Below are 23,410 nucleotides of genomic sequence, written 5' to 3'. Positions count from 1 at the left end.
CACTCACCATAAAGCTTTCAAAAGTAGACATTGTTTTAGAGGGCCTTGCTCTCCAAGTGATGCTCCATGCCAGTGCTGCATATATTCTGTTTTAGTTGGAGCTACAAGTGTTTTACCACTGTAAACAGACATCTGAAGATTGGCTTCCAAAAATTGGTTAGAAAAAGTATTAGCTGCTTCTGAAAAATATTGGCCATGTCTCTGTTTATCTATAAATTCAGTGCAGTAGTTGAGATCAGAATAACCTTTAATCCCTTTTCATCTGGTTTGCTTTGAGAAATACTAACAGAATATGGAAGTTGTTAAATAGTTTGAAATGATGCTGTTTGGGGTAAGGAGGGAAGAAAAGAAAGAGTAACAGGTACTGAACTTGAATCTGGCCCACATGGTACAGCAATTTTTGAGGCCTAGTGCTGTTTTTAAATTAATCATTCACGAACCTATGTTATCAGACAGAGAAGTTGAAGAAAAACTGTATTTCCTATAAATTTGATCACCTGAGAGATGCCATTTAAATTAATTATTTGTATTAATTTGGAATGGTGGTATTAATGATTGATATCTTTCATACTTCTTTATTACTATATGTAGCAATCTGTTATTGCACAATAGTGTAATACAGACAGTATAAATTCCTTTCACAGTTTTGCTTTAAAATATGAAATACTTTATAAACAGTAGTAATATATGTTTTCTTGTTTCCAAAAGGTTTGGGGTGGAGCCTCCTGGGTTAATTAAGCTGGAAAAAGAGATTGAACAAGAGGAAACACTTTCAACCCCCCTTCCATCTCCTTCACCATCACCAACAAAGTCTCCTGGGAAAAAGAGCACAGGGAAACTGTTGGATGATGCTGTAAGTTGCGGGAGGAAGCTTCTCCCTGTATGATCCATTCTGATATGCACTTATTTTCAAGGGACACAGAAGCCTGAGTTTAACAACTGACTGTATGTTAGAAATTTGCAGACTGGTAGAGTTAATTTAATTTTGACCACAATTCTTTGTGCCTGGAGTCTGGAAAAAATGTCACACTGTGTAGGAGACCTGCAGTTTAGCCCAGCTTTGTGCTGAGGGCCAAGTTCCCTTCCTATTATTCTGTTTTCTGTTTCTGTTCACTTCTTATTCACCAACTCCCACTTAGTGTTTTGTCTGAGAAAGGTCTGAGTCAGGACTAGGAGATTTGGCCTGTAGTGACCTGTACAGAATGATCACAAACACTTCTAAGTTTTCTCAGCATAATTTTTATGCTGTTGTTCTGTATGTTTCTCACGTGCTAAAAATCTAAACGTTTTTTTCCTCATTGTTAGAAAGTGTCCTGCTTAGAGTTTCATTAAACTCTCAGCACTGTGCTGTAGTGTTCATTTCTCTGCTGCACACCCTAGAGGGGTTCATTTGAAACAGCTGGAATCAGATGAAAAGGACACATTTTGAGACCATGAAGAGGTTAAAACTGAAAAGTACAAATATATTCTATAAAAAGCAGCAGTTACTATAGTAACTGCTGTATTACCAGGTAGATCTGTCACCTGGGAGTTACAAAGCACTTCTTGAAAAATCCATGTGCCATTTCTTTGTTACAAAGAGCAGATGGAATATCATGTTTGTTCATTTTATTGAAATACTTTGTACTATATGATGCAAATAAATACATTTAACATTTTTTATGTTTTGTACTTCTCCCTCAGCTTGCAAAAGCACTTACTTATGTTTCAACAGAATTGAGAAATAACAGTTACGTGTAGAAGGGGGGTGGTGACTGTGTATCTTGCAGGAACAGAAGAGAGAGTATGAAGGTTGTCTCAAACCACCTCCTTTAATTTAGAAAGCAGTTAGGGATAGAAACAGCATGGAATTCATCCAGCAAGATTCCTGACCTGCACTGCCCCAGACATTCACACCATAAAATAGCAGCAGTGCTCATATAGTCCAGACACAAAATAAAATAGGATATAATTCTTCCTACTGCTTCCTTATTGGATTTCCAAATTCCACTCAATAATACTTCTGTGTCCTTTGGGATAGGAAGGTAATGGAAGCCTCAAAAGCAGGATCAGCAGTGAGGATCTTTTTATCTTGTGTTGCACGCCAGTATAAATCTGATGGCTTCCCTTCTCCACAGGCCAAAGATGGCTCTATTTTGCTTACAGGGTTCAAAACAACCTTGAACCTGATAGGCCTGGTGGCCACTCTGGCTTTTTCCTTGCTTACATAAACTCCTGTAGACACAACTATTAAGGCATAGTTCACGCTACCCATTTTCAGCTTCAAATTTCAAGACTGTCCCTGGAGGTGATAAATGAACTAGGATATTATGTCAGAAGTCAGTGCTTATCAGGCAGCTCTCAGAGGCCCATTGCCAGAAAGTCCTCTAAGCACAATCCCTGTCTTGATACCCCATTCCAAGAGATACAGGAATGCAGCTTTTTCATCTTCAGCAACCTGCACTTGGATATAAGTCGTCAGCCAACAACTTCTATTATACACTGACCATCTTAAATGATTTTGTTCTTTGGAAATGGAGGCTTACACCCACACTGATAAAAATCCCTGATATAGTTAATCTTAAAATAATTCAGTGATTGTACATTCAAAATGAGGATAAATCATCTGATACTTGAGGAACACTTTTTGTGTGTATAATACATGTAGAGCTTCTCTGCTAAGTGTTATTTTAAAACTAAAATTTTCACAAAAATAATATGCCCTGATTTTAAAAGGAAAAAAAACCCTAGTAATAATTAATAATAACAAGAACAACAATAATAATAATTTAAAAATATTCCACAAAGTAATAAAGTTATTCAGATAACAACAATGAACAATTTCATGAAATAATTGGAAAGCCTTTAAGGTGGTGTACAGGGCTAGTTTCAAAAGAATTTTTATTCCTTATTCTAGTATAGAAATAATAACTGGTTAACTTTTAATTTCTTTCATGTTTATTTAACATACAGTAACTTTATTCTAAAAGCAGATCTGAAAATATTTGTACTATTTCAGAAGTCTTTCCTGTTCATTATTCAAGCTTTGCCCTTTTTTTTGTTTTGTTTTTAAGACTTCCATTTGATAGCTATTCTGAAAATATTCTTTTTCTTTTTTAAGGTGTTAGTGCACTATTTGAAGGTGCCAAGTGAAGGTATTAGGCAGGGCCTTTAATTGATAAGATGCTTCAGTACTTACTGTGTTTATTTAGAAGGGAAATACATTGTCATGACATCTTCATTTTGACTGTCAGCTGTATTAGCACTTTGAAAGTTGAGCTGATGCACCCTAAAATATTTAGAACACTTCTATGAAAGTTTGAAGCTGAACTGAAATTAACAAACTATTTAGCTTCAGTTAAATGGTGCAAATTTTATGTCTAACTGTGTGGCATTTTTTTCTAGTTGTACCTCATCAAAGTTATAAAAGCATTGTTGATACTGGAAGCATCAGAGTTTGAGATTACAGAAATATTAAGAAAATTAAGAAAAACTAAGAAAACATCATCAATGAAGACTTAGATTAGTGATATTGTATGATTTATTTATTTTTTTAATATTCTGCTGCATGTACTACTTAAAAAAAGTTTATATTAATAACTTCTGTGTTTTTCAGGTTAAACACATTTCTGAAGACCCACCTTGTAAATGCCCAAATAAGTTCTGTGTGGAGCGTCTTTCCCAGGGAAGATACAGAGTTGGAGAGAAGATCCTCTTTATTAGGGTAAAGGTTTTATTTTTTTTATTTTGTAGTAAATTGGTAGTATTTGCTACCTTCCACTTGCAAATGCTGTCACTGTTTAACAGGAGAAAATGTTTTCTTCTTAACCAGCACTGACTCATTTTTATGACTCTGTCGGGGAATAAATAAACTATAGTGGGTTAATTGATCCAAGGGATTATTAACATGTGGTAGATCCTTCTAACTTCAGGTAATTGAATTTACACTGTCTTTGATTGATGGCAACCAAAAGTCTTTACAAATTAAGATGATGACTTTCTCTCAGTTCGGTTTGAAAGAACTTCCATTAAAACAGCCTTTCTCCCACTTTGTTTTGACTCATACTATTTAACAGTTCAGGAACCAGATCAAAGACTTTATGATCATTGAATTGCCAAGTCATGACTAAGTCATATATCTAAAGTAGGGTGAGCAAAACATTAAGGTCCATAGCCCTGCATTTGATTAACAGATATTTCCAAACCCAGTGTTGCACTTCAGAATTCATGTGTAGTGTGTTAACTCCCATAGCACAAAGTTAATCATTAATGTTAATATTTGCTAACGTTAGTATCTGGCTGAATTGAGCACAAATGTACTATCCAAATCTAATTTTGATCCTCTTGATCTTCTCTAGATATGCTTATGTTAATAATAATGAAAATATTTTAATCATGTTATTCTGTATTAGTAGGTTAAGAATCTGATTCATGCCATGTTTCTTTCCATTTTCCTCTCCACAAGTACTATCCTTGAGCAATGACTTGACAAAAGGAGAGCTCTTGCTCTCAAATCAAGGCACACAGCTGTGACCTTAGCACTTGTGTGAACAAAAGAAGGCAGAGGGACTCCTTCCCAGCTGTACAAGTTCCTAGTTCAAAAAAACACCAGAGTGCCTGCTCTGTCATAAATTTTTGCTTAACTTAAAATTAAGTCAAATTTAGATCAAGATTTAGGTTTTCTCATGTGTATGAAGTTGAGAATATGTTTAAGTACTGCACTGAAGAGAGATTGAGAACTCCCAATTAATTCAGTAATAGCTCAGAAAGAAGAAGAAATACAGGATTTGTCACAGATAGTTTGAGATTTAACATGCTAGTACAAAGGATTAATAGCTTTTCTGTTTCATAGCCACTGAGACTTATTTTAAATCTGCAGAACTTTTAGTTGCTAGCTTTATTACTAGCTTCAAATGACTTTGAAGAAGGTAATGATCATTAACCCAGGATCCCAGTCATCTGGCACAGCTTAACATTTATGTTTGCTTCCTTTTGATTTTAATGTCGAAAAACAATATCAAAGTATATTTAATCATCTGGTTTTGAGAAACTGAAGTTTTCCTGCCAGAATGGTGAGTGTCAAATTCCCTTTTGCTGGCTTCCTTATTGTGCAATCTAGTCCAAGTCTGATTTCATTCCAAGTTTGCAAACAAAACACTCTTTTCATATCACGCTACTGCATTCCAAGTTGAATTGTGCCAAAAAATGACAGTAATATAGGTTAGACATTAAACTGCAGTATTAGAGATCATTCCTACAATACTGGTATCAATGGACACTTGCCATGTACTTCAGTGGGAGCAAGATCCTAGTCCTAGGTTTTGAAAGTCAATAATCTTTTTGGTTTTGGTTAGTTTGAACCTCATTTTGGAGAACTTCACTGGATCACAGTAAGTTTTTATTCTTTATTCTACATTTTCTTATTGTGTACATAAGTAGATTTATTAGCCTTTCTTTGGAAAGCTTTGGACACTTGTGAGAGAACAGATTTGAGATGCATAGCTGACTTGTAATTTTGTTGATATTTGGCACCTTATTTGATGTTGCTGAGGTAGTTCCTCCTCCATTATATATTCATTACACAGCATGACACAGCCAGATACATACCATTTCTTTATAACCCATTGTGTTCCAGTTGACTTGAGAATGAAAGTTTGTTTGGAGTTGGTTTGGCATACCTATTACTGTCCCTAGTAGCTTTCTCCAGTAACCTTAAACCTTCTGTAATTTCAACAATGCTACAAGTATGCCATGTGAAAAAACATTACAAGAGCTAAGTTCAAAGTACAGTTAACATCTATTAATTGATGGTTAATTTTTATATATTTTTTTCAGAAAATAATCATATTGCATCTGTATCAAATTTGTTTTATTCTAGTTCTCTTAAGGAAAAAAAAAAATATTACTCTCTTCAATTTATATCTGTATATGAAACAAATGAAAAAGTAACAGCAAATAAAAATAAAACCTGACAGAACATAGAATTAATGCCAAAAAAATCACACAAATTACACTTGTCAATCTAAAGTAATTTTAAGTAAAAAAGGCTTTGGAATATGTAGCAAAATGTGGGGGACAGTCCTTTGAAATGTCTCTTGTACTATAGTAGCTTCTTAAGCTAATGATCCCATTGAATTTTATTTATTTCTTTTAACATGGGAAAATGTTTAAAGTTGAGATGAAAATAAGCCATGCAAGTCCATGAAGAAATGGAAATGCTGAAAATCCAGGGAAACATTAAGTCACTTCTTAAGTCTGCTGATAAAAAGGCATGTCACCATAGTACTTCTTGATGCATGAAGTAGTTCCATGATGCATAAATTGAACGTAATTACCACAGTGCTGTGGTGGCTTAGATGCTAAACATTTATTTTTAATAAAAATGAATCTGCTCATGAATTCTGTTTTCTTCCTGCCTTATAGGAATGAAACAGTCTAAATTCCACATAAACAAAAATGATGGAAGGCATATTTTACAGTAATGGATTGTGTTAATATGTTGAAGGAAATGAAATTACTAGCTTATTTAAAACTGGAACATTGTTTTTGAATTATTGTGATCTCTTTATGTGTGCCATATACAATCAATTATTTGCTTATTCACTCTTAAATCCTACTGTTATGCCATGAAGTGCTTTAGGGAGCAAGCTTTAATCTTTCAAATTAGAATTGAATTAATAAGCCTGTCTTCAAAAATAAAGCAAAACAAGTCAGGCTTTAGACAAAGGTAATTTTTTACACTATGAGTTTCATTGCCAAAAAAATGTATTTCAAGATCTTTAGTAATTATCAAATTGTATATGCATAGGATGTACCCTTTCAACAAACTAGCAGGCTTTTTTCAGAAGGATCTGTCCTGAGGGTCAATTACCATAATAACTTTCAAATGTTGTGTTATGGACAATGGAAAAATTATTTCCTTATGCAACTGAAATCTGATTAATATGAATCCTGGCTATAAAGCTTATAGTTTTCCCCATAACTTCTAGGTGTTCTCTGCCAGACCAGGTAAGTATGTGATTGCTCTTACACTTTTTGACCTTCTACTTATGATCATTGATATCACTTAGCATTATTTTGCTGTAGTAATAACAAAATCTTTGTTCAATACTGACTTCCTCTAAATCCTAGGAAGTGAGAGTAATTATTTGCCTGCTTTAGCACCTGTGTAGAAGCTTTATTTTGGGATTCAAAATAAAATGTGTTTGTGTAAATGTGTGTCATATATATGTGTCTATATATAAAATCACTCTGCAGATAGTCTCTGTGGTATTCATAAAATGGGGTTGCCCCCAGGGTGTGCTTCTGTGTTTTGGTTTTTCTTCAGCAGCATTTACCTGGCTTTTATTTTCTTGCTTATCCCAAGGATTTTAACAGTGGTTCTACTTTTCCCAGACCTGTTCACTTCTAGTCTGCAGAAGTTTACCTTTTTAGCACTGAAATGCCTTCCCTAGAACTTTATCAAATGCCTTTCGTGGATGTTTAATACATCAAAACATAGGCAGATCAGGAGTTTTAATTTAACTAACTCCAAAGGAGATATCTTAGGATGGCTGGAAGTCACCTTGCAAGTGAATTCTGAAAACCCGTCTTGGGCCTGGGGACAGTGACAGTCATTGGCCTCTTCTTTGGACTTCTCATCTCAGTCTCCTCGTGCTTGCAGACAAACATACTAACTCTTAACTCTAGACTGCAAAAGACCCAGGGCAAGGCATGTCTGAAGTCCAGCCCTAACTTATGTCTCAGGTACAGGGTTTTCTTGGAGACCTTCCAGCAGTGGGTGGCTGGACTCTTTTTTTGCTATGTGCTAGTTCCTCTCCAACTGCTTTACACTCGCAAGGTACTCGGCATATTTCAGTCTTACCTGTGCTAGCCTTGTCAGCCTTCTCAGGTTTTGGGTTTTGTTTTAAAAATCCTTAAAGGGCTGGTAAAATTCAGCCCACAAGACTCAAAAGCTCTTTAACAGACAGTGGTGCTGCCCATGTGTCAGTGGGGTGACTGCAGTCCTGTGCTGCCTATAGGACAAGCACTCAGGAGATCTGTTTTCTTCTTTACCCTTCCGTTAATGTGTTGAGTGACATTAGGCAGACCCCTGCCCACCCTGAACTTCCATTACAGCTTGCTTGTTCTCATAGTTACACTTTTTCCTGCTTCCTCTCACCCCCCTTTTCTTTTTTTCCTTCTTGTCTTGAGTCTTTCTTCTTCAGGCCAGCAGCCTCCATGGAGCAGAATCCCACAGAGAACTCTCTGCTTACACTGTACTTGATGATGCTGTTCTGAACTCAGCAGCTACAGTTCCACTATCTTGTTTTGTGAAGATTTGACATTTCTAATTAAATGGCTGGCAGACTTTCACTGAGGGTTAGCCAAACACAAAGTGCTAGAAATTATATTTTCTCCCCTCTTGATTTAATTTCCTTTTTTTTTTTTTTTTCCTCAACATTCTTCTTCTGTTTGGCCATTCAAGTTTATTTTGTGTCTAGAACTTGTGTGTGTTGTGGATGGTTTGGAGTGCAGATGGTGAGCAAAAATGCTTGAAAGGATTCATTGTAAATTTGTGTACAAAAAGCTGTATAACAAGATGTTAGCTGCTATCTTAATGGAAAAGTGATTGAGTTACTCCTTTTACTTTCACTCAAATGGTATTCTTGTTAGTCTTTCTTGGAAACATTTTGACAGAATGTATCTCTGTTGCAATATTTGGATTCAGTGGAACTGTCAGGCTCTGCCATAGCTTAGCAGTTCACACTAGCTTAGACCTGTTGGCCTTAGTGACCTCCTTCTGCAGACAAATATTCTCTTCAATTCCTTGTGTCTCCCTCTATGCAATATTGCTCAATGAGAACTCTGCTTGGAGGTTGGAAAAATCTTTAGTGAATTACATTGTGTTTTTTCTAGGATGTAATGCATCTTCAAGTGTCACATCTTTGTTCTTGAAATGGCCAATACCCCTGCAGTCATTTCTTGCCAAGGTATTTATCATTTAGGTTCCTAGAGTCAAAGTTGTAACAATATGAGATTCCCTCCATTCAGTGGAAAGAGAATCTTCCTCAGGAGGTGACACAGAACAGGAGACTAGGGTAGGGTACTCTGAAGCTATATGTGTAATTTTTTTCGAAGCACCATGCAAGTATTCAACTCACTTCCTCACCAGTGTGATTCAGGCTTAGGAAGCCTTTGGTGTGCATGTGATGCAGCCACTGCCTGCAAAAGCTGAAGACAGCAAAATGAGGCCTCATTGGGTGCCAGTTTCCTTTCAGGCAAGGATGTGCCAGGGTAGAATCAGTGTTTTCTGTGTGGGAACTAATTATACAAAACAATTCTCAATAATTTAAAGGTAAATAAAGATGAGTAACAAGGCTAGATAAATATGTATTACGATCTCATTATGTCAGGCTTTGTTTTCCCCATAGAATGCTGAGAATACAAAAATAGACCAAATGATGAAACTCTCCTCCTGTTTCTTCTCCCCTCTTTTTTTTTTTTTTTTTTTTTTTTCTCCTCTGCCCTTTTGACTCCTGTTATGTGAAAGGTAATAGATGAACATTGGCATATCTAAGAGCACTTATAGACTGCTAATCCACTCTACCCTCAGTACACAGACAAAAATTACTTTGCAAAATGACAAAGCCTTTGTAGTTTTATAGAGTGGGTCCCATAAGATTATATTGAAAGTGTTAATAGGGGAAAGTATTTCCTTTTTTGTTCAGTTACTTTCTTGTTGTGATTCTGTTTCATCAATTAATCATTTTGCAAATATCTATTTTACACTTCCTAGACACTAATGCATTTTGTGTTAAAAATGAGACAGTAGTTAATGCTCACAGTTTGAAACTAGTTAGCTCGATGTATAAAACAGGAGATGCATCATATTTGTGGTGTTCCTCTTTGGGGAGGAGAACACCAAGCCTTGCATTTTCTTATTTAGACCTCTTCTTTGGTGACAGGAAAAGGTCTTGTATGACAGGAATGTAAATATTTACCATAGCCAAGGTGAGCACATCTATCTCTTATAGAATGATGTTGCAATATTTTACAGGGTGAGTTAAAGTTTATATTCCTCACTGTAACTTTAGATAATTAGTATACAATGCTAATTACAAAGAAAAAAAAAAAAAAAAAAAAAAAAAAAAAAGCACAACCCTGATTCTTTATTATGATGTACTTTGTGTACTATGTACTTTTAGACTATAAACATAACTCATGCTACCAACCAGAGAAGTGACAATCAATGAGGCTTTTTTGGTGGCATCAGTAAACTGAAGCTTCTGCACTGCTTGTCAAAGAATCTCATTGAACTTTTACAAATCAGGCATTAAAAGTATATACTATCTACTGCAGTATTCTTTAGCTTTAGTGTAACATTCTTAAAGGACTTGTAGCTTACAGGGGAATTTCCAACTGTGGTTTATATCTTCACTTGGGAATGATGGTTCTACATAGAACTGAATTGGTCGTGATTTAATAAAAATGGTATGTAAGCTTTTCAAATATTTAATACAATGTGGTTTGGCCTTTCCTTTCCTGAAATAACAGGAAAAAGTTAAAATGCATTTTAAAAAGTGTTTTATTTCTTTGGCATTCTCTTATCAGTGTGAAAGCAATGGATTTTCCTCCTCTTACATCCAGTTACACTGTATACATTCATGTTGGTCACTAAAAACTGTATCTACTGTGGTTTATTTCTGAGTTGAGGTCCACTGTATGTCTGTGGCAACACACAAGATGCCTTTAAAGTACTTTTTACCATAAATAAAGTCAGGAGGACTTTTTTCCCTGTGTTTCTTGGTGAAGCACTCATTCCAGTGAGTGGAGAAATAGCAAATGCTGTTTTCAAATTCTCTTCATCATGTTGAAAGAGAGAATGTTGCATTTTAATGAGGGCACTCGTGACTTGCATGCCAATGAATTTATCAGTCTCTTCCACTAGGATGGGTTTCTTCCCTAGCGGGAGTTGTGGTGCCCACTCTTCCTAAGGAGACTAGGAGGAAGTAGAGGTTTTATTTTTAGTTTTTGTTTTCTTAAAAAATGCCTATTGTTTCTAGAATCTGTGGTGTAGGTTAATCTTGCATAGGTTTGACACAGAGGATTGTTTTCAGTGGAAAGGAACATGTAATTTCTTTCTATTTCTGTTATGTCGATTAACTGGATTGTTAATACATTTACATAATTAAATGGCATGTAATATTATTTATCTCTTAGATAAAAACAGTAAGCTGTCCATTAGAGAAATTCTTAGCTTTAAATTAAATTATGGGGAATTTTTTTACATTGTTTTTTCAAGATTCTGTCTTGAGATGTTCTGCTCCAACTTGAAAAGAAAACCAAAATTCAGCTGCATCTGTGTGATCCAATAGGAATTTATTTGTTTCAAAAACAACAACAAAAAAGTATTTATCAGGATTTTTTTTTTCCTGATAGAGAGTAGGTAAAACAATGAGACATTTATCTATAACATTTATGGCCTTGAATTATTTATTAACCTGTCTAGCAGCCAAAGACTATGAAATAGTCATGATAATTTAGTGTGTCTATCTTAAAGATGCAATAACACAGAAGTAATATTTTTAGGATATATTGAACAAGTGCATATTTTTAGGTTTTATGTAACTACAGTGTAATAATTTTTTCCTTTGAAATGTAACTCGCTGTTAATAATTTATGACAGTATAGTTAATTTTACCTCATGTTTTAAAATTCCTATGCTAATTCAATTATTCCAAAAAATGGTTGGTAAATGTTCTTGCTTACAGCAAAAGAAAATTAATGACTGATTTTGAGGTGATGTGCACTCAAATTTGTTTGTATATTTTGATCTCAAGCTGCTTGTGCTAAACGTGTAAAATTTATTTTCTGATCAAAATGAATGAACAGATTATAATACAGGTTTTGCTAGTTCTCCATGGGTAACTGTCAGACCCTAGACCAGACAGCATCGGATACTGTCTCTGCTTTTTGAATGTATGACCTCTTTGTATGTCACAAATGGAAATTCTTGCAGCAAATGACTCCTCCCCCCATTCACATGGGACCAGAATTACGCTCCCACGGCTCCTCCATCGACAGAAATTGCAAGTGTTCAACCAAGGTTGATTTTTGAGGCTGACTTTATTTTCTGTGGCTTTGTTTCATTTCTTCTTGACATTCGAAGTAACATTGTTTGAGTCCAAGTCTGCTTATATGCTTTGTGCTTCAAATAATCAATTTTCACAGGAGATTTCTGCACAGTTTTGCTCGCATAGTTTTTGCAATGGAACATGAAAAAGGCCATAATTACCACCTTTTTTGCCTTGATGAAAAGCTTATTAATTATCACATTTATGCTACAGAGTAAGTGCCAACCTAGATGTAAGTTGGAAGACAAACAATGAATTCAACGGTAGCACAAAAAAAACAAGGGATAAAACTTCTAGCTTCTCCAAATGTGGAATTTGGAGTTAAAACTGGATATGAAGTAAAATATACACACCCGATGCCATTTTTTATCCATTTCTGAAAACAATATTGTTTTCTTTACCTAAGTCCAGAACTGATTTCTTGTGATTGTTTCCTAGTAATGAGATATTTCATTGGGGTATAGCTGTAGATGAAAACATGTTCCCGTTTATATTGATTTTAAAATGGCAAAGGCAGAAATTTCTTAATCTTCTTTAAAACCATTTTTTAACATCAGCTTGTTTTGCAAATATCATTGAGACCCAGTATGTGTAAAACTGATCTAACTTTTTAACTAATGTTGTGCATATTTTAATGGACGTTTAGGAGCATCTCTTCTACTCTTTTTTTGTCCTTACATTTTGCAAGTCAGAGCAAAACAAGAAGAATCTATATCTATAAGGATGTATTAAATACATCAAACATTTTCTTTGGCAAAGAGCAATAAACTCTGGAGATCCCAAACTCAATTATTTAGCTGAATGGTATTTTCCAAAAAAACAGCAAATGCTAAACTGAAGACCAGATATGGATTGTTCCTCAAGTCATAAATCAGCATCAGTTGATTCAGAGTGCTTTTGGTGTGTTGTCATGCTTTGTTTTCAGCTTGCCATAAATGGATTTACCTTTAGGCTTAGAAACTCCAGAATCCCCAAAACCCCACCATTTCAGATCACTGGAATTGTAGTATATTATTAAGTCAGTATTTCAATCATGGCAACAGATGCTGAAATGCTTTAATTGTTATAAACCCTCTTTTTAGATAAATACATGCTGAAATCAGAACTGATTAGATAATTTTAGGTTTTTCAGTAAAATAAAATAGGCCTTTTGTCTACCTAATTAGATGCAATTTGCACTTTTTATAAGTTGAAAGAGAGCCAGAATCTCTGCCCTAAGCATGCTGTTCACTGTTAGGAATTAGGTTGTGGTTGCTTTTGTAAGCAATGCTGAAATAACATAAACTAGTTTTCTAATTTGCATGCAGATCTTTTAAAATCTACAACGCAGCAGAAGGAAAGGAGCTGCTTCTTCAGCTGGATTTGCTATCTAGAGCCTTTGACAATCTGGCTTTTCTCATGTCATCTTAGACATGTGACCATCTTAAATACAATAACATTCCTGGGAAGTTAGGAGTAATTATTTATTCATAAGGAAATGTGTTTATAACTGTTTGTCAAGTTATAAATAATAAATTCCTGTCTCATTTGAAGGATGATGTAACAATGTCAAATAATTTCTAAATACAAAAGTGGGTTTGTGGTTCAAAGTTTTACATGTGTTATACCTGTGCTTCATGTAAAGGAACTGGTTTCTTCCTCATCTGTGCTCCTCCCCAGCAGCCCCCAAATGGAAACTAGTCTAGAATTTCAGTGGGCTTCAAAATTCTGTGGAAAACCTTCTAACCAGAGTGACATAAATCAGGTGAAATGACAGTCTGTCATTTTAGTTAAACCAGGTTTTCAGAAATGACTTTGCTGTTTGTGCTAATTTCTTGGTTCACATTACTCAACTACTTCCCTGTGATTTACTGAGGGGCAAGAGGGAGAAGGAGTCATTTGGTGTTTCATAAGGGTACAAAGAAGCCTGTTTCTGTTTCATTCCTTCCTTCCCACCCCAGTCTCTCCAAGTGTATACATTAGCAAGCCAAAGAATGATATCATGGCACTTTCGTGCTGAAAGTGCACATTGTTCTCAAGTCTCCCTCCTCTTTACTCTGCTTTGGTAGAGTGGAGGGGATTTTTTTGGTTTAAATTAAATGTAGTGTTTGCAAAAAAAAATGCTATAGAATGTCCCACCTAAGACAACTCTGAGCAGAAGCCCTGATTTTGAAGGAGTCAAGGAAAGCCTGATCTGCGTGCATTGATGATTGTGTTTCATTATCTTACAGATTCAGGCATCCTGTAACCAATTTGCTTGGGGTCACTCTCTTACTGGCCTCATTTTTGAAACACATTTTCCAGCTTAAGAAAAGTGATAGAAAAGTGAGGTATTTTGTTTATTTATTTGGGATTTTTTTTGTCAGATATTTATTAGCTTTGACCTAGCCCTACATTGGAAAATCCCATCAGTACAAAAAAAGGCTAGAAAGGACAAGTAAGCTGCCAGTGGATTTAGGAGAACCTGAGCATGTGTAGAGCAGTAGGGAAAAGACCTTTTTTAAAATGTGTTGAGTATCCAGATCCCTTTCAGCTAGTGAAAAGCTTTGCAAAATGTCCTTAACATATTGACTAGGCTTGTGATACTGCTTTTTCAAACTCCTCTGTCTTTACTACGGTACCGATTTTGCCCAAAAAGCTGGCCTGAGGGTTAAGCCAGGTGAGATGCCTTCAAACTGGAAGCTTTATATTGTGTAATGTGGTGCCTGTGGTGTGAAATCTCTGCTTTAGGAGATGTGGAGATCAAGTGTTTAATACAGGTCTGGCAATGTGTCTGTATCTGTCTAAAATGTTGGTCAATGAATTATCCTGTCAAGCCAAGAGTCTGGCTGCATTTGGCTCAGAGCCATCAAGTAATTTTTTGCAGATTCTAGGGGATGTTAATAAATTGCCACTCAGGAATTGTTACATAATATCCCCATTTTGCTAACAGTGAAGTACAGAGTCCTACACAAAAAATAAGACTATAGTGATGATGAGAGTTGATGTTGACGTGAAAAGAGAAATCATTACATTTTTACATTGTCGTCTTCACAAGAGGAATTCATTCATGTTTCTTGGCTGTTAAAAATTCATAGTAGCTGATGAGAAGATATTTTGAGCAGAAAGTAGTAGAAGAATTTTTTACTGCTGATGCTTAGCCTTAGTGGTGCTAGTCTGAGGGGAAGATCTGTAGCTTTGTCTTGGGTTTGGGGTTGTCTGTGACCATGTAGGAAGTTAAAACCAACAGTTCTATTCTAACAATTAGTTTCCCCTTTCAAGATTAACCTAATGATAAAAACTGCTTTGAAGGCCAAGCCTTTTTAGATTGAAAGCTAAATAGTTCCTCTTGCCCGAAAAAGCTTTCTTTTACAACACAAGATTCTCTGGCTTTAGTCATAATACAGAAGTGGAAAAGAGTATTATGAAAATATTTTATGAACCAGTTGACCTACCACCCAATACAGATGTTTGCATTTAGGGATTAATCTGCTTTATACAGCAAGTTACCTGACTACAATGTGATTTGTGTATTTTATGTGTGTGTGTGTGGGGGTGTGTTTACACACCTACACATGGGTGTGTACAAACACATGCCACACTTTTGTCAATTAAATCATAGTCCTCTAATTAAAATGTCAGCTCAAAATACATCAAAGAGTCGTAGTACCCAGCTGGTAGCTTGATTTGCTGAACAGTGACTGCAGTTCAGATAAAAGCATAAGGCTTATACTGATCTGGAATTGTATGTCATACTGCAGCTTCACTTAGCAAGTGCACCCCTCACAGGTGCTCCCAGGTGTAACTCCTTTGTCAGCTGGGTGGTTCTGTGTTTCCATTCAATGCTGAACTTTGGTGGTAGCAAACTGTAGGGCCAGTTGAGAACTGTGTAAGATAAGGATGAGAAGACAATTCAGTTCAAATCTATAAATTCTCTCCTGTCTTTTCTTGGTGCTTGAAATTCACCACTCCTTCTCCAGTGTTTACCATTGATTTCTAGTTATTTCCCCAATCTCTCTTTAGCTTGGATATTTTCCTTCTGAGAAATAGCTCTTGACCTATCCTAAAGGCATGCTCACTGCTCTGGCTGCTCCACAAAATGCCTATGGCTTTAAGGAAGTTGAGGCTAGCTGACCTTCTACAAATAAGCTGGTCACCTAAATGCATTGGCAGACCTGAGTGTAGCTCCCTGCTCTTGGTGCGCTCTGGCCCTGCCAGATCCCCACCTTGAAGGACAGACTGTGAAATGGCATGTTTGAATTTATTTATTTATTTTCTCTTCACTGCAATGTGCCTTATTAAATATTTTCCAATATTCAAGGACAGTGACACTCAATCTGCTTTTCGTGCCATTTTGGATTATATATTTCTATGTGTTTTTTAGACACACAGGATGAATTAAAAGGGAGAACTGTGCCCTTTAAATATTGCAAATTTAAGAAGGGAATGTTGATTAAATCTCCTCTGGTTCAGCCCTGAATGGGAAATATTGATGTCTGTATGCCACATCCTAATCTAGTCATGCTGTTTTTCAGAACATAATAAAGTGAATAGAATTAATTAAAACAGCATTTGGTGAGAGACACTGTGAAGACAAAGACCAGTGCACACGAGTTCAGTAGAAATTAATCTTCCCCAGTGCCACTTGGGAAACTGATTTCTCAAACAGTACCCTTGAAGTAAGACCTGATTTTTTTCATAAAATACATGCCACCATGATCTGCTTTCAAGCAGACCTGGCCTAGTAACATTGTCTAACTTGTAATGCAGGTGTAAGGGATTTCTTTGCAGGACTCTGGGTATGAAGACTTTAGCCTTTAGCATCTCATTTGAAAGGTTGAACTCATTCAATTTTGCTGGTGAATTGTAATGTGTCACATTTTAGAATCTCAGTATGTGAATTCAAGAAGTTCAGAATTGTAATGGTTCGTGCTTAGAGGTTTTTTATAAATGATTTATTCACTGTGGATGGACTGAGGGATCATAATAAGGGTTTTAATAGAATTTTGAGGAATTTAACAGAGCTGTTACTAAGGTTTTCAGGAACTGCAGCAGTAGTTCCTTCTAATCAGCACTGACTATGTTTAGTTTATGGAGTAGGTGTAATTTTGGACACACAGGGTTTCTCAAAAGCCCAGATTGAGTATGCAGCTAGAGCTGTTGTGGCTTCTCTGTAGAAACCTGAAAGTTAGAGGAGAGATAAAGCTAAAAAAAAACCCAACAAACTTTTGCTTTCTCATGGACTAAGACATGGCCAGGACACACCATACAGGCATGGAACACGGGAAGTGCTTTCTACTCCACAGTTCAGATGTAGCGGCAATGAATGAGAGAATATTTGAGAAAGCGTTTCAGCTAAGAACATTTCCATTGCTTTTTCAGGCTTTACTGGAGCATCCCCTGCTCACCTTAAAGTAAAAAAAAAAAAGGCAAAAAAAGGAAAAAGCAACCCTGAACCTCCCCCTCCCACAGTTACACAAATAGATGTCATCATTGTGCAAGGTCATCATATAAACAGTCATTAAATTCCATATTGGAGCATTATAAAAGAAAAATCTATTATCTGAGAGTAAGCAAAAAACACTTCTCTGAAGGAAGTGAAGTCTAAGGATGAAGCAAACTGAGTTTGTCTAAAGGTAGCTCTTCTTTTTGTTAGATTTTTTTTTTTTTAAGGAGTTTTCCATAGTCTCTGCTATTGAAATCACGGTTAAAAACAGACATGCAGTACAAGCACTGGTTTCTGTCCCTATTGTGTTTACCTGCTCTATCTCCTGCAATGTAGGATTAAATGGTATAAATTTTATTTGTGCTTCTGAGTAAGTGAGAACTGCTTTGTGTACTTGGGGACAACAGTCACATACAGTCTAACTATACACAAACTAGCACTGAGGCAAACACCTTTGCCAGGGGAGTCAGTTCTAAATCAGAAACAAGTTTACATATTAAAAGGAAAAGGATAGAAACTTCAGGCTACTCTGTTACAGTAATCAGTGCCTTTTTGGCAACTTGCATGTTTTCCCATTCCAAGATCTTTGCCAGAACCTAAAAAGATCTTTCTTCTGGTATTTGCGGAAAGATATAAAACTGATGAGTGCAAAGAGATCCAACATACTAGAATATATACAACAGGGGATTTCCATGTGACTAAACCTAAGTGCTGTCAGGTTACAGCTGGCAGCTATCAAAACTAAACTAAATTACTAATACTAACTTTAAATAATTCATTCCTGTGTCAAGAGAGCTATCCGAGTTCTAAAATTATTAAATATCCCAAAGAAAAAGGGCACTATGTGAAAAATCTGTACATCAAGTCTGATTCCTTTTCTCCCTGACCCCATCAGTTCTTTCTCTTAACTTCCACACCAAGGAAGTGGCTTTTTTTTTGGTAGCACTCACAGCAGTTCAGTGGATTTCAGGGCTTGGCATTTGGTCAGCTACTCACGGGTGTCATGAAAGTACAGTAAACTGTCCTGGAACACATTTCAAAGATAAACTTGGAATCTGCAGAACAAAACTGATGGTATTACCATGTTTCTTCCTGGATCTATCCCATGGAAAAGTGAGGATTAGGCACAAAGTTAATATCAGATGTGCTGTCAAAGTAAGGCCGAGGAGAACAAAAACATCAGTATTTTCTCTTACCAAGCTGGTAAATCTTGGCAGTTTCATGTCCATGTACAATGTATTGTCTTGTGTCAAAGTAATTAACAAATCAACATTACACATTAAACTAGATGAGATTGTGATTTCAGCTGAATTTCACTTTGGGCTAAAGTTCAGGTGATTCATACATATACAGTTGAGAACATTAGAAAGATTTGTTCATGCTTCTGAGAATTGAAATCTCTGTAATTCGTATGTTCAGTTGTGTTCAGTATTGATGGAGTAACAGTAGAAGTCTGTATATGGGGTGCTGGTAAGGAGGTCCAAAAATGGGTATAATGACTGTGACAAAGTACTTCAGTGGGTGAAATGAAATAGTTCACTTGAATATGTAAAACTCATACATTTTTTTTAAAGTTGAAATGCAGATTCTTTTGTTTCTCTATGGCCCTGAGTAAATCCATTCTGGGTTCAAATGCATTGGAAATTTGATTCAAGATGACTAGAAGTGCTAATCTGATAGCAGAAAGAAAGGAAAAGAGATGAAGAAAAGTTGGTAATAGCAAAATATCATGCAGCCATGCCATCATATATTCATTTCTGCTTATGTTAGCCTCATCAGTGCAATTAAATCACTTCTGATTTGCATTCAGATGGCTGTTTTCAGAAGCTGGGATGGTGCCAGATGTGGATTTCCTGCCTTCACATTGTATTGGGAGTAAATTTGGTTCACTTAATGTGCTATTTTAAATTCTCCAATCATTTGCACTCTTCTCCAGTCGTTGCACCTGGTATATAATTTCCAGTATTCTTTATATTCTGAACTAATTTGGCCCAAAACTTCCAGCAAGCTGCAGTCACTTGAACTATGGTGGATTTAGATTTAGGTAATATGCTACAGATTGCACTTGACTGGATTTGGCTCTATTAGTCAAATATCTACATGTTTGGATCTATAGTCAAGACTGATGATTGCAGTCTCAGCTAAATAATTTCTGGTCTGTAATATCTTAATTTTATTCAAAGGTCTTTATTCCATTCAGATTGTTTTCACAATTTTTTAACACGTTAGTATCACTTTGGTTCAATACTTACAATGTTGCTTTCATAGATTTGCAGTGACATAATTTCATTCCAACACTGTAACATCATACCCCATAGGCTCACACTGACATAATTTTGAAAACTTTGAGAGGATGCTTTGTACTCTTTAAAGGAAATTAAGCCGAAGTATAAACATTGTTGAAATTATGCTACCTTCATTCCCCCCTCATTACTCCAGTGTAAATTAAAAGACATTTTAATGAAACCCATGGAGTTAAATAAGTTTATGTCAGGCCTGTTAATTTAAAAGAATACTTTCTAGTCTTAATTCAAGCAAGATCTGATAAAGTAATCTGTCTCTAGATACTTTCCAAATGTAATTTTCTTGGTTATTCATGTAGCTCAGTTGATTTAAAAAACAGAGGATGGAGGCAGGAGGCAGTTTCCAAGCATCTTATTTCAGGACATCTGTGACTGTTTTCATAATTTTGGTGTTGCCCTGAACTGTTCATATATAACTCTGTGGAAAGCAAATCTTACTGTGTTATTTAATTCCAATTTACATTAAATTATTGTTTGTATTTACACTCTGCTACATATGAAAAACCAAATTGAGCTGGAATTTGACAACACTGAGAACACAGTGTTGGTAGAAGAGAGAAGGGTCACATTTTCTGGTGAATTGACATTTGAGTGAATTCATGGGACAATTACAGAGACTTGCTAACACTCAGGACTGAGATGGAGGGATACTGTGAAAAAAGAGTGAAATAAAATATACAAATTATGCATTTTCAAGGACAACTGCTGTACAAGTAAAAAAAGCCCATGTAAACCTGGACTCAGATTAATCAAAATAGCTGTTAGAATGAGTGTACAAATATTCTTATATTCAGTATAATTAATAATAGTTAAATATTAATTGTTAACTACTATCTGTGCCCCAAATACATGACAAATAAGAATATATATAAATATAGACATGCATATCATGACTTTTAATCTTAAACATTGGTCAGCTCATGTGTTTTACCTCACCATGCTCTGCCTACAGGGTTTATGAATCTAAGAGGAAAAGGACATCTAGTTGAATGGAGCTGTAGAGGTGGAACTGTATAAATATGGCAAAAGTATTCTTTTTCTTTTCTTAACTATTCTGTCCATTATTTGTCCTTGTGACCATGTACCCTTCTTTATGTACATGATATACCCCAGGTGAAGCAGGAGTAGTGGTCTGGAGGTCAGAGTTCCTTACTGCTTAGGATGAGTAGTGAGTTTGTAAGGTGCCAAATGCAATGTAGTGCACTCCTGCAACTCATTGAGGGAGGAGGTGGAGTCTGGAGTGGTGGAAACATTTCTACTGGAGAGAGCTTGAGTGGGAGGAGATGGGATTACAGCTCCTCCATGGGGGAAGGAGTCGGAGGCCAAGTCTTCACTCCATGATCCAGAACTTTTTGGAAGACAGTCAGACTGGAAGATTAGTTTCAGGATATTGGGCATTAATTGACATTTCTGTAGAGCTATATTATGCTACTTACATTTTTGAGCAAATTACAGAATCATAGAATCAACCAAGTTACTTTTAGGGTGTGAGTTATCAGCATGCCAGCTACTCCACAAGTGTTCACATGCCATCTTTCACCTGAAGGTAAATGTTAAGCAATAGTCCCTACTGCACTGGTACTAAAATCATATTGTACCTAACTGAGGAATATTCTGGCTTCAGAAAAACAGAGAGCTAGGAGTCTAGGGTGAGAACAGTTCCCTGTTTTCTCTTCTTTGCCATTTTGAAGTACTGGATTGCCATGGGACACCTGAAAGGATAAGGCTTACATCCTTCTCCATTCCTGTACTTGTTCCTTTCTCTTTACCTTCTTTGGCATTTTTTAATTTTCTCTCACCTATCATGCAGATAGCAGAGTTCCCTAAAGCTTGTGGATTGTGGAAAGTGAAGGAAAAAACATCCTGTAGATGAAAGATGGAGGAAAAATGGATGAATTAAATTACTGAAATGTAATCCACCCTTAAACATCATAAATACCTAAGTAGTGTTTACTAATTCCTGATGCCATTAGAAGAGACTTTGTAAGCAATATTCCCAATGTAGCCATATTTTAATGGTGAATAGTATAAAGGAGTAGTTTCCTTCTAGCATACCATATTGTTAAATATATTTAATGATAAGACTAGACAATAACATGTAACCTTTTGAATTAGTCAGACTAAAGACCAAATGAATTTCTTTACAACTCTATTCTAGGATCACTAAGCAACCAAGGACTAATGGCTTTATGTCTGGCTGGTATATTGTATTGCTTTTAAAAGCTTTTTAAAAGAACATTAGTTCTTTGGCAGAGGAATAAATGGATTGTAAGTATCTCACAATTGTTTTGGGTTTTGGCACATGGTCTCCCCAGGCCAATGTAGCCACATGGCTGGGGCTTCCCCAGTTTTAGATTTCTCCCTTTAATTAGACTTCATAACTATCATCATTGCAAGGCACTGTGTTGCTGTTGTTTCCTCATGTGTGTTCTTTTGATTCTTTTTTCTATTTTTATTTTTTTTTAAAGAAGGTGAAGTCACTGTGAGATGGGGCTCAGTGCACATTGAAGTTCTGCTCTATAATTGCTACATCTTCAGCCACGTGTAGGCAGCTATGTAATTATAAGAACAGACCAATTTTGTCTGCAAGCATTCAGTGAGGAGTCATGATAATGCATCTGTTAGTCTTAAAAACTGCTTTTAATTTCGGCCATAGCTGCTCTCTGACTGGTTTTCATCAGTTATTGGAAACTATACTTTCTGATAGTGATGTTTTATGTATATACCTTTAAAAAGCAAAAAAGCCACTACACAGAGAAATTGAAAAAATAAGTCTTGATATGCCCAGCTTAGAGACATACAAAATCATATAGTATAGATTTATAGTATATATATATATTTTATATAGAAGTATAAAATTACAGTACATTTACTTGCAGAAGGTCATGTGAAAAACATGTCTTAGAACTTACAATTAAACCTACATGTCTTTCATTAATTTTAGGAAATGAAATTATATGATAGTCATTGTGTATTATTTACTCCTATGGGTTGGATCAGACACCCCAGCACTCTGCTAGTCCAGAAAGTAATGCCATGAAGAAGTAAAAATTCTGAGTAATAAAGACATGATTGAACTTTTCATCAAAATATTCGAGGCAATTTTTTCACCTGAAAATGAGAAGGTTATTCTGAAAATGTCCAGAAAAATCCAAATTTATTTGCATTATTTTGTTGGAGCTTGCATTGAGGAGTGCTCTGTAAGGTTTTTTGTTTGAGTGCTCTTGTTGCTTTCCTGGAAAAAGATGTAATGAAGTAACTTCATATGAAAATTCCAAAGGCAGTATCATCTCCATCTAGAACAGATTAAAGCACGGAGATGCTGCTAGATGCAGCAGTGCCCATGATGGTTGAGAGATCTTCCCTTGGTACAGCAGCTAGCTTGTCATGGTGGATATCTAAGCCCAGACAAACAGCAAGAGCTGTTGCCATCAGCTTCAGGTTCAGTGTAACATTTTTTCCATGGTGGTTATTACTTGTGACATATTTCAGCTTGTGGAAATAAATCTGTGGATACAGGAAGAGAGAAATAATATTTTTCTAAAATCCCTTCAAACTAAAGATGAGCCTGAATGAAAATTGAAAACAGGGACATGGCTGCCCCTTCA

At 35.9% G+C, this 23,410-nt stretch overlaps 1 protein-coding gene across 1 annotated transcript in view; it reads left to right on the top strand.

Annotated features, from left to right (window-relative positions):
• The window catches only part of GAS2 (growth arrest-specific 2), an 87,032-nt gene that overhangs the window by 47,614 nt on the left and 16,008 nt on the right, over nt 1–23,410 (top strand). The window contains exons 5-6 of the mRNA XM_009995855.1: nt 709–853; nt 3,596–3,703. Coding sequence (XP_009994157.1) covers nt 709–853; nt 3,596–3,703 — 253 coding nt within the window. The remainder of the gene's footprint in view (nt 1–708; nt 854–3,595; nt 3,704–23,410) is intronic.

The sequence above is a fragment of the Chaetura pelagica genome, unplaced genomic scaffold, assembly GCF_000747805.2.
Source record: "Chaetura pelagica isolate M959 unplaced genomic scaffold, ChaPel_1.0 scaffold164, whole genome shotgun sequence".
In the NCBI taxonomy this organism is placed as follows: Eukaryota; Metazoa; Chordata; class Aves; order Apodiformes; family Apodidae; genus Chaetura; species Chaetura pelagica.
The sequence above is the reverse complement of the archived record's forward strand: the minus strand, read 5'-3'. Positions and strand labels throughout refer to the sequence as shown.